At 38.3% G+C, this 12229-nt stretch overlaps 3 protein-coding genes across 3 annotated transcripts in view; 2 read left to right on the top strand and 1 right to left on the bottom strand.

Annotated features, from left to right (window-relative positions):
• The first annotated feature begins 319 nt into the window (after positions 1–319).
• On the top strand, positions 320–1185 carry LOC101292006 (pathogenesis-related protein PR-1-like). Its single transcript, XM_004296369.1, has one exon. It carries the CDS (start codon positions 480–482, stop codon positions 1047–1049), a length of 570 nt encoding a protein of 189 aa, XP_004296417.1. The 5' UTR covers positions 320–479; the 3' UTR covers positions 1050–1185.
• A 1147-nt stretch (positions 1186–2332) lies between these two features.
• Positions 2333–2939, bottom strand: LOC101292295 (pathogenesis-related protein PR-1-like). Its single transcript, XM_004296370.1, has one exon. The coding sequence runs from the start codon at positions 2870–2872 to the stop codon at positions 2333–2335; it is 540 nt and encodes a 179-aa protein (XP_004296418.1). The 5' UTR covers positions 2873–2939.
• Positions 2940–3337: 398 nt separating this feature from the next.
• The window catches only part of LOC101306520, a 17792-nt gene continuing 8900 nt past the window's right edge, over positions 3338–12229 (top strand). Inside the window, exons 1-6 of the mRNA XM_004297810.1 lie at positions 3338–3364; positions 3426–3555; positions 4052–4086; positions 4277–4825; positions 4908–5069; positions 5653–5776. Coding sequence (XP_004297858.1) covers positions 3338–3364; positions 3426–3555; positions 4052–4086; positions 4277–4825; positions 4908–5069; positions 5653–5776 — 1027 coding nt within the window. The remainder of the gene's footprint in view (positions 3365–3425; positions 3556–4051; positions 4087–4276; positions 4826–4907; positions 5070–5652; positions 5777–12229) is intronic.

Genomic DNA, 12229 nt, shown 5'->3' on the forward strand with positions numbered 1-12229 from the left:
CGTTATTACCTATCAAGCAATATTACACACTACGTGATTGTTTTCTTTTGCAGAACCAGTGACTACTCGGACCAACTTCACGGTACCTTGACAGTGCCCTGAGCTTCTTCCAAGTGACACATACCATGTTCTAGAGTCCACCATGGTGGTCACAATCTCCCTAATAAAAACAACACAACGTTCACGGGTGCAACATACCTAAATCACGAGACTACCTTCTTCAATCATACACACAGATTTATATAAATGCCAACTGAGCCATGCAAAGAAAACCAGAATACAATAACTACAAGCCAACAATGTGCTAGCTTCTACAACGTACACCTTCCAAATCATCTAAACTCCTCCATCAACCATGATAGGCTCTGTGGTGCTCCACACTCCTCGAAGCTTGTGGCGTTCTGTGCATATCTTCTTGGTCACTGATCATAAACTGTCACAGATTACAGGACCTAGCTAGTAAGTAGCTAGCTCAGAAAATGAAGGCACTACTTTTTCCCTTGATAATTCTCTTTGCTCTCTGCACTGTTCAGGCATTTTCTCAATCACCTGGAGGTCATCCGCAAAAGCCCAACAACGACACCATCCTGAGGATCTCCAAGCAACTATGCTGGGGCTGCATTGGAGAGTCACTCCAGTTCTTGTTCCAACACAACATGGTTAGAGCAGCAAAGTGGGAGATGCCACTCATGTGGGATTTCCAGCTCGAGAGGTACGCACGGTGGTGGGCCGGCATCCGAAAAGCCGACTGCAAGCTGCAGCATTCGTTCCCGGAAGACGGGTTCAAGCTGGGAGAGAATATTTACTGGGGCAGCGGCTCGACGTGGACTCCGATCGACGCCGTGAATACCTGGGCTGCTGAGGAGAAGTACTACACTTATGCAACGAATACGTGCGAGGCGGGTCAAATGTGCGGGCACTATACTCAGATTGTGTGGAAGAGTACGAGGAGAGTCGGGTGTGCTAGGGTTCTGTGTGATGATGGAGATGTGTTTATGACTTGTAACTATGATCCGCCTGGTAATTATATTGGTGAAAAGCCTTATTAAGTGTTCATTCTTAATGTGAGTTGTGTGGGGTGTCGTGATGTTTGGGCTTTGAACTTGATGATTGTCCTTCTGTCCTTCTGTGTATCTTTCTGTCAATATTTGTGTATGATCAACTGCTCATGATATTAAGCATGAGAAATAGGATTTTCCGGTGCAAGAATGTATACTTCGTACTGCTGCTGCTACCAAATATTCTACGTTGGTTTGGTGTTATCTTCCCATGTCCGGCCCTTTGTCTTGCATTGAAACTATTCAGAAAGAATCATAAACAACAACAGTTAATAAAACTATATTAGCTAGAATCATTTATTCTCTTTAGAGTTTAGAAAGAATCGTTGTAATATATATGGATTAACTTCATTTCCTTGCAGGAATCGCCAAGACTAACATGAAAGCTAGTCATTGATCAATACTCGCTTTCCCAACGTTTCCAAACAACAAAAATTAAGGAGATAGCCTGGAAGTTGTTTTCCACTTTTGAAAATGAAATACAAAATTAATTGATCATTTAATTTCTTTCTCACGAACGAAACCAGGCCAAAGGCTCTCACTAATTATCTTATAGGGACTTTAGTTTATCATCATCTTAGTTGTCGAAGTGGTAATATACAAGAAATGTTAATTAACATACAGTCGTAGCCATTTTAACTTTTTAAGCTTACTGAGACAAACAATTGTTGATCGAGTATAGTTATGAATTAAGCAACCCTTCATAGTCTAGAAAGTCTTCAATCCAGCCGCCGTGATATAATTAAAAGAACAGTAACACAAGTAATCTAGAGTTAGGTCTAAAATGTAGATGTAGGAGTTCTAACGTACACTTAATTATGCTTATGTTTTTCTCTTCGGTTGGCAATTTGTTCACCGAGGTTCAAAGCCTTCGATCGATGAAGGTAACCAAAATACGTATGATCGATTGTGTCTTGCAATAATGCGCAATGGGATGATACTCTAGATCGATCAACACCGTATATATAACACGTTTTGTAACTTTACAGTCTGTGCATGTCTTACTAATCATTCAGGCGGATATCTTACTATTTGGTGCGGAAAATATATAAATACAAGATCAAGAACCTAATTAAAGGAAACTGATCCAGCCATGCATGTACTCATCCTCTGGACTCGTACAGATTATTATATAATCAATATATGTAGTACTAATCTGTAACTATAGATCGGCAAAAATCCACAGCACATCACATTATATATGATGGGAACAAACTCCACAAATTAAGTAAAAGGCATAAGCGTACCTAGCATGCAATTTCTCAGAACAACATTCAATAAGGCCTTTCTCCAATATAGTTCCCAGGAGGATCATAGCTACAAACCATGAACACACCCCTCCCACCAAAACAATCAACTCTAGCGCAACCAACTCTTGTTGTACTCCTCCACACAATCTGTGTGTAATGCCCGCATTCCTGCCCTCCGGCACAAGAATTAGACCAGTAACTGTACCACTTCCTCTCCGAAACCCAAGCCGTCACCGCCTGAGCCGGCATCCACCCCTTGCCGCTACCCCAGAATATGTTCTCACCGTAAGGCCCGTTGGAGTGCCTCAAAGCGCAATCGTATCGTCTCTGGTTGGCGTACCATTGTGCATACCTAGCGAGATTTGCATCCCACACAAGGGGCCTCATTCGGACAGCGGACCGAGCAGCATTTTGAGGAGCCACGAACTTGTAGGCAAGGCTTAGGTACTGCTGCGTTTGCTTTGGGGGTGCAGCATGTGCATATGTGGTTGAGATAAGGAGAAGAGAAATTGTGATGGTGAAGCAGTACAATGTGGACATTGTTCTGTGGATTGAGTCTTTCATTTGACAAAATTTAAGGGAGATTGTACTTATAATTTAGAGGCTGCAGTGGTTAAAATTTGGGGTATAAAGTGTCAAACTGTAGGGTGGCACCCATGTTCGATAATGATTGCCACATTTGTTTTGGTGGGGAGACTATTGCTTTGGAACTATGTTTTAAAATTTTATTCCAGGGTACATGGTCTGCGCTTTGTTTTCTTTTTGTTTTTGTTTTTCTCAAGGATCCCTTTCCATGTCTTGAGGTATTCATATCTCGCCTAGGTGACAATAATTCTGTCAATTGACTCACTAACTCCATTAGTTAACACAGTAACTTCGTTATCTAACTCTGTTAACGTTTCTGTTCATTTTAATTCTCTATAACTAAACTCTATCGACTCTCAAAACTCTCTAACCCTAAAATCACAAACACGAACTCAATCCCTAACTCTACAGCCACTTTGGTCTACTTCTCCCTCCACGGCCGCAATGGCGGGGAAGATGGGGACGAACAAGGCTCATCATCGGATCGACCTCGATTCCACTGCATAGTCGGCGCCTGTTATGGTTTCGAAAGGGAGCGGTGACCTTCCGACGCCACAGAGTCTGCCCGTTCCAGTCTGCCCGTTCCTACTCAGAACATGCTGATGACAATAATTCCCAGCCGTACGGTTGCCGTCGGCCTTCAGTTTGGTTGGGCTTTGCAGGTTTTGCTCTTAACTCTTATATACAGGTTTGGATTTCGTTTCTGATTAACGAACTCCTAGTTTTCTCTGATTAACGAACATGCTTTGTACCCGACTTATATAGTGTTTGATTGCAGAATTATGCATGGTGATGGTATTCATTGCTTGTTATGGCTATATAAAATGGAATTGTGTTGCCATCTTGTTTGTGATTATAACATGCGTAATTTGATCATGTGTAACCTGATCATACGGGACTTTCTCTGCCATGTTGGGTCTTTCCATTAGCTTAGCAAGTTTCCGAATGCATTTAGATTACAGTTGCTGGTCATCAGGAATTGGTTTTAGTAGTTAGTTATTACCTAAAAGACTACACAGTTGCAATGGAATTGGATTATAAAAAGCATCTGGTTCATTTCTCAGTGAAAGTACATTATTGCCTTTTTGCTTCATTGCTTCTTGTATATTTAGATTTCTGCTAATCCTTTTGTACTTTTGCTTTGTGAATCAGTTGCAGAGCAGCAGAAGCGGAATGAATCAAAACCAAATAAAGTATGTCTCTATAAAATGATTGTTTTTGTCAGAGGATAATGAGCAAACATATGTTCTCTTCTTTCAAATAGCAAAAGACAATTGCATTTTCAATACCCTTCAGAGTTGTGTAGCATGTTATGACTAATCTCTTTCTTGAGAGTTTCCGTGATTCTATTTTGGCTTATAGTTAGTATGCACTATTTCTCAGGGTACTCCGAGATCTCTCCATGAATATCCATATCTTCAAGACCACTCCAGTATTCGGCCTGATGTATATGGACATGTTGCTCAATCTCATTTTCATGATTCAGCAATTGATGGTCCAAATGCAAGAAATTCACCCTTTGCAAGTGGAAATGAACAGTTGCCAAGGGTTCATGGTGGCCACGGTCGGGCTCGTCTTCTGTCACAACAGGAGAGGCAAGCAGTGGCCTTTGCATCTCCTGGTGATGATGGCTTACCTCAAAGGGACGCCTTTATCAATGGTAGAATGAGTACTCAATATAGTGAACCCGCTTTTATTGCACCTGAAAGCTCTAATGTGTTGTCTGATGGTCAAATTAATGACACTATGCTGAGAATGGAGGGGAAACACAAGGTATACTTCATGACTGCATTTGTTTATGTTTCCTCAACAAAAGATGACTCAAATTGTTGCCTCTTGCAGGGTGAAGATGTCAGAATGGCTAAAGAAGTAGAAGCTCATGAAGCTCGAATCCGGAAGGAGATGGAGAAACAAGATATTCTGAGGAGAAAGGTTCGATTTTCCAGTAATAAGTTTATATACTTAGGTATAGCAGCTTGTATGCTGATATTTTGATATTCTTTTTCTATTGTAGAATGAGGAAAGAATCAGGAGAGAAATGGAAAGGCAAGACCGTGAAAGGAGAAAGGAGGAAGAGAGATTGATGCGTGAAAGGCAGCGAGAGGAAGAGAGATCAAAGGAGCAAAAATGTGAAAACGAACGAAGGGAGAAGTTTTTGCAGAAAGAAAATATAAGAGTAAGTATGGGATCTGCTAATGTAGCCATTTGTTTCATAGCAGAAAAATTTCAGTGAAATATTGCATATATTTTAATGGTTTTAGCTATTGAGTTGTTCATGATAATTTAATGGTTTTATTGCTTTGCTTTGCAATGATAAATCAGCCTGCAAAGCCAGAGGCAGTGATGTCCGAGTTAATTTTAAGTTAACCAATTAGACAGATTTGTATAGCAAAATCCTCATGTAAGGAGGCATTGGAAGTAGGGCTGTAACTTGAAAACCGATAACCGAAAAATAACCACATCAAAGCCGAACCATAACCGAAAAAAACTGAGGAAAAAAAAACCGCACCAAACCGCAAAAAAATAACCGAAAACCGAAAGGTTTGGTGTGGTTTTGGTTTCGGATGTCTGGAAACCGAAACCGAACCGAAAAACCGATTATATATATTGTAAGGAAATTATATTATTTATAGATATATATTATTAATATACATAAAATTTTATGTAGAAACTTGGGCTTAAATGAAGCCAAAAAAAAAAAGGATGGCCTTGCGTTCTCAGTCTGTTCCAACATTACTACATTAGGGTTGTTTTTGCAGGTTTTTGGACTTTTGGTCATGGAGCTTGCTGCTTTTGCTGCTGAAGTGATGATCTATCATCTATATGTTCGTGCTGTTCTAGTTTTTCATTATTTTTTTTTTTCGAAAACTGTTATGTGGCATTGTGGGCTGCCCTTTTTCATTTTTTTTTTCTTTTCTTTTCTTTTCGAAAACGGTTATGTAATATGAGACATTTCTACTTTCTACTTTTCTAGACTTGGTTTCTTTATAGAATAACCGAAAAAAAAACCCGATATAAACCAGAGAAAAACCAAACCGAACACAATTGGTTTATGAAAAAATAAGTGAAAAACCAAACCGAACCAAACCGAAAAAATAGATCGGTTTGGTGTTCTGTGTCACCTATTAACCGCACCATTCAAACCGATTAACAACCCTAATTGGAAGGATTGAAACAGTGCCTGATCCCCCAAAAGGTAATTTGCAGTAAATACTTTTCAGAAAGCCTTCAGTTTGGCCAAGATATGCTTGAAAATTCATTATAGTTGGTATAATCTAAAGTACATCTCTTGATACAATTTATTGTGACATTTCCAACATCAGCAGAAATTGTGTCAGTGCTCTAGGGGTTGTGTTGGTCATCTCAACATGGAACTTTCCTTTTGTATGTCAATAAGTTTCTGCGCAATTCAAAAGTAGCTAGTTGCTAGTTGCAGACAATAGACATAGCTCTTGTATGCATACTAGTAACTAGCTCTTAAGCTCCTTATTACGCAATACGCAGAGTTGTAGGCAATAGATGCTGCTGAAAATTGGCCTTGCAAGATGAAGTGCAGGTTACTGAGAATTTGCATGGATACTTCTGTTATGAACAATGAGTAGAGGGCATATTATTGCAAATGAATATTTTGCAAGGTGACATGTGAAGTTTATCGAATGTGTAATCTTGCGGTTGACCTCTCTTTGGTTGCAGCTGGTGTTTCTCTAGTTAGGACTTGTTTTTCTCTAGTTTTATGCGTTGTTTTCCCTTTCGTATTATTGTTGTAAGCACCTAGCCTTTGTGGCTCTTATTCTATTTGGTTTGCAGTTAGTTTCTAGTTAGTTTGTTGCTTTTTTTTTTCACTTAGCTTGTTGCCTTTATTCTAGTTAGTTTGCTTGTATCCTGTAACTAGTAACATAGCAGCAAATGACTTGTATTATCATTGTACTCAGGAACAATTCAATTCAATACAGCATTGTTGTTGAGATGAGCAAAGACTATGATTGTTAAGATGATTTATTCATACCGAGCTTGCATTCCTACCTAGATTTTGTTCTGCATTGTTACTTTCTGATTGTTAAGATTGTTGAGATGAGCTTCTATGTTGGTGAAAATCTCTTCCATTTTGTTTTTACTATCGAAGAGGTCTACTTATATTCTGAAAAATGAATCAATGATATGTATGCTAGTATCAAAAACGAGGTAAATCGGTCTTAGTAAACAAGTAGACCAAGGTTCCATAAAAAAAGTAGACCTAGGTTCCAAGAGCAGACAATTCTTAGTAAAAAAGTAGACCTACGAGTTTACCAAGATCAACGTACTTGTTTTGTGTAGAGGATGTACATGAACGTCGATCATTGATTCATTTTTAATGCTCCTAACCAAAACCCAATTAGACGAGTAAGGGTCTACTTTTTTTGTGAGACAAAATGGTCTACCTGTTTACGAACAACAACCTACCTGCTTTGTAAACATGGTGTACTAGGTTTTCGAATCATTGACTCACACTACGAGTAGACCAACTCTAAAGTGTGCAGAATTCACAGACACTTGAAGAATTGTTGAGAGGTCTACCTATTTACGAAGCTTGATATACTTATTTACGAGCAATGGTCTACTTTTTTTGTGAGACAAAATGGTATACCTGTTTATGAACAACAACCTACCTGTTTTGTGAACATGGTGTACTAGGTTTTCGAATCATTGACTCACACTACGAGTATACAACCTCTAAAGTGTGCAGAATTCACAGACACTTGACGAATTCTTGAGAGGTCTACCAGTTTACGAAGCCCGGTTTGCTTATTTACGAGCAACGCTCTACTTTTTTTGTGAGACAAAATGGTCTACCTGTTTACGAACAACAACCTACCTGTTTTGTGAACATGGTGTACTAGGTTTTCGAATCATTGACTCACACTACGAGTAGACCAACTCTAAAGTGTGCAGAATTCACAGACACTAGAAGAATTCTTGTGAGGTCTACCTATTTACGAAGTCTGGTCTGTTTATTTACGAGTAAGGGTCTACTTTTTTGTTGACAATTGTCTACTAATTGTCTTAGCGTCTCATGAACCAGGTCTAACTTTACGTTGACAATTGTCTACTAATTGTCTTAGCGTTTCTCATGTACAAGTAGACTTCGGCATGCCTAAGTCACCCATGTACAAGTAGCCTTCGGCATGCATAAGTCACCGTCTTCCATATGAAAAGAACACATTTGAGAGGGTTGTTTTTTGGAGTATTACTGCTCTTATATGCAAGTCTACTCAAAGTCCCAGTTTAATGTGCACCATGTACTAGTTTCATGACACGCTTGCTCATATAGATGTAGACATTCTGAAGAGTTGTTCTTGAGACTGTTACCTAATGAACCATCAAACTTTTCATTGCATCAATATCCATCAAAATACATTGTATCCCTCAGTTGCAAAAGTTTAAACTCTAAACCTAGCACTTCTATTATGACCCAAAAAAAAAGAGCGTAGTATCTTGATCATATTTATATGTTCCACAATGCTCTTCCTCAACTCCCTTTCACCTTCAAACTCATCCATGAGCATTTGGCAGTAGTTTCTGTTCATATATCTTGGGTTCAGCTGTGCCATGGTACACCCTGCACACAGTTGAAACAATCACATATCAGCTTAACATAACTTATATCAATTTAAACGGAAAAGCAAAATTTTTAACAATTAAGATGCATGCATCAACCTCAATATGCAGTGTAACTTGACAACAAAGAGTGTACAGAAAAGAAAGTGATCTATGACTAGCTAAAACCTAAAACCATATATATCACTGTTTCATTTTGTATTAAGAAAGTAAAAAACATGACAAGTTAGCGACCTACAACAAATCTATCAAGTCAGTAGTGTTTAGTTTGAGTAGGATGCTCCTTATGATAACAATTGAAAGCATCTACTTTTGTCCTCATAGCACTTAAATTCCTAATCTATATTATTATAGTTTCCATGACAATTTTGGAACTTGCTTTGCAACTACAAGCATCACATTTCAGAGCTGTAAATAACTGTATATGAATAACCTTTAACACAAAAGCAGTTATTCAGGACCATTAAAATTGTATAAGTACTCAACTTAACCTAAAATGAAATGTAGTTAAGAGCAAAAACAATTAAAATTCACTTGTACAAGCATTGAATGTAGTCAAGACAAAAATCAGAAATCTAACTTTACTTCCAAGGCTCTTATCGGCAACGAATGCAGCGCAGAGCAAAATTAATCGATCCTAATATGAAAAGCTTGCCTACGATTATAATATGAATTTTATAACTCAGGGTCTAATGTTGAAACATCACAATTATCACTGTGAGAATTAAGAAGGCATACTAGAAACAAGTTGATACATAAAAACAAGAATAACTCACTGATTGTTGAGGCAATCATGGAATAAAGGAGTCCTAAACTCCTAGCACACAAGAGAAAGGTAAGGAAATGGCAAGAGCACACGGGCCATAACTTCCCCGTATTCTTCAAAACACCAAGTTCTCGACATACAACTATACAAGCAACCAAAACACTCACTCAAACCAGCCATCAATAACAAAACCAAGAAAACAACGACACTGCAACAAAACAAGGGAAATCCTTACCCTTATGAACCAATTAACACAGTAGCTTTGCTTCACTGCTTCAATTCCAAATCCGCCATGGTACCAACGTGAAATCCAAAACCAACAATTCAACAACAACTCAACGCAGAACAACCAACATAGTAATTCCACAACAACAAGAGAGGTCGAGACTTACCATATGTTTCTCCAAATCAATGAACCAAACAAAGTTTGAACCTCCTCCTTGCTTAACCAAGACCAAATCGGAGAATCAACATAAGAACATGGATCCTCCCCTCACTAGAAAGCCACTACCTCAACCCAAAACCGCCCGCTACTTCCACAACGCCACTTAAACGTACTTTGGCTCCCTTAGAACACGATAGGACTCCCTAGAAGTCGACGAGGTCGCCGGAAAACTATGATCAAAACCCAGAAATAACAAAAAAAAAAAAAAAAAATCAGATTAGGGCTTTATTTAGGGAAATCAAAGCTCAAGGAGGAGTGAAAACGAGAGAGAAGTGATGGGCTTACCTTCACGGAGCACGATTTCGCCAGACAGGGAGAGATTCGGTCGGAAATTGGATTTGGGGATTTAGGGTTTGGATTTCAATCTTGAGAAGGCGGTGGATGCATGTCAATCGGTGATTAGGAGGAGGTAGAGGAGAAGGAGACGAGCTAAATGGTGGTACACATAGAGAGAGAGAGAGAGAGATAGGCAGAGAGGAACGCGCAAAGGAAAGAGAGGAAAGTGCGGCTAGGGTTCCATTTCCTTTATATACATAGTTTCATACTTATGCAGCAAAACGACGTGTTTGTCCCTGCGGTTTAGGGTTTAGGGTTCTCTTTTATGAAAATTGATTGTAGATGCGATCATAGAACTTTAATTTCGATTATCATATGATTGATCCATCATCACAAACCTTGAACCATGTATACACAAGATGTGAGATGTGACTATTGCTAGATCATCATAAACTCTAAACTATATATACGTGAGAGGTGATTTGTACTCGATCATCATAAACCGTAAACCATGCCAACATTAAGACATTACTTGATATTAATGGCTGATCATCATAAACCTTATATACATCAAAGGTGACTAGTGCTTGATTATCATATATCAAGTATACACTAGAGGTGATCGACTATTGATCGATCATCACAAACCTTGAACCATGCATACACTAGAGGTGACTATTACTTGATCATCATAAACCTTAAAGTATATATACATTAGAAGTTATTTATACTCGATCACCAGAAATCGTTAACCATATGCCAAAATTAGGGTGACTCTCAATTATCATAAACCCTATATACACTAGAGGTGACTTGTAACATCCTGAATTTTGAAATTTCTCAAAATGTGTTTTTCTTTTTTAGAATTAGAAACTAGATGTCTCCACGAGTTTGTCGTATTTTTCGGTGAATTTTCTGGATTCTCGGACTATTTTTTATGATTTTTTGAAGATAGCGATGACTTTTGGATCGGACTGTCACGTGGCGAGTTCCTATTGATGTACTTCATTCATTGCTGGAGACAAAGTCAACTAGCTAGCTGCTCCCCCACGTGGGTGCAAGTTGAATAGTCATCTCTTGCCTTTGACATGTTTCACGAAGCAATCTCTTACATGTTGACACATGTGACTTTGTCATTGGCCGAAATCCTTAGACCAACCCTTCATTGTCGGTTATTACCCCTATATATAGCTGACCCATCAGCTCTCATTCCTTGAATTTCGGAGATAATTTTCTCTCTCTTGTTTCTCTCTCCTCATTTTTTCATTTTTCTAGATTTACGACTTAAAGTTCGGCAGATCATAACTAACTTTTGATCCGTAACTCTGATTCTGAATCCGCGAAGGGCTACGAGTTTGTCTCGATGTCCTCTTTCTATCCTTGACACTAGAGCTGACTAGTACCCGATTATCATATATCATGTGCGTACATACTAAAGTTGATTATTCGATTATCATAAATTATAGACCTCACATACAATAAAAGTAACATTAGTTCGATCATCATAAATCATAAATTATATATATATATATATATATACAGGAAAGATGATTATTGCTCATTCTTCATCATAAACCATATATCCTATATACACAAAAGGTGACTATTGGTCAATCGTCATTAACCCTAAATCAGATATACACATGAGGTATGTGCTTCATTAAATGCGCTAGATCTAATCCTAAACGGTTATTATGGCCTAAAATGAACCATGTACTTCACAACTCTAAACATAATAAAGATTAGTGAATGTAGAGGTGATAACTATACAAGTAGGATGTCACATGTGCTTGAGAATGAGGTTATTTCTCGTAACACGCTCGATCTTGGTTGTTCATTAGAGTGAGGCTATTTCTCTTACATGCAAGGTTTACCTATTTTGTAATAAAAGTCTACTCATTTCATAATCGAAGTGTACCAGTTTAATGAGACACTTTATTATTTAGAAGTAAACTTTTCTACGTAAAGTCTACTCATTTTTTGTATGCTAAGTCTACTATTTTCACGAGACACTTGCTCATATAAAAGTAGACATTCTGGGCAGTTGTTCTTGAGAGTATCACCTAGTGAGACCATGATTTGGAGTGGAATTTGAACTCTATAATCGAGGTCTAGGAGTTGTCGACTTACCATCAATGAAAGCTTTCATCTTTCATTGATTATAATGGTGGGGTGGCTATCCTTGATGATACAATAGTATTGAGGTTTATGGTAATTGGGAATTTTGGGATGGAGATCAATGAACCACTCTTAA

Source organism: Fragaria vesca, linkage group LG4 (genome assembly GCF_000184155.1).
Source record: "Fragaria vesca subsp. vesca linkage group LG4, FraVesHawaii_1.0, whole genome shotgun sequence".
Lineage (NCBI taxonomy): Eukaryota > Viridiplantae > Streptophyta > Magnoliopsida > Rosales > Rosaceae > Fragaria > Fragaria vesca.

What these genes read in the sequence shown, in the direction of transcription:
- LOC101292006 (XM_004296369.1), top strand. Translation starts at nt 480, where the DNA reads ATGAAGGCACTACTTTTTCCCTTGATAATTCTCTTTGCTCTCTGCACT.
- LOC101292295 (XM_004296370.1), bottom strand. Translation starts at nt 2,872, where the DNA reads ATGAAAGACTCAATCCACAGAACAATGTCCACATTGTACTGCTTCACC.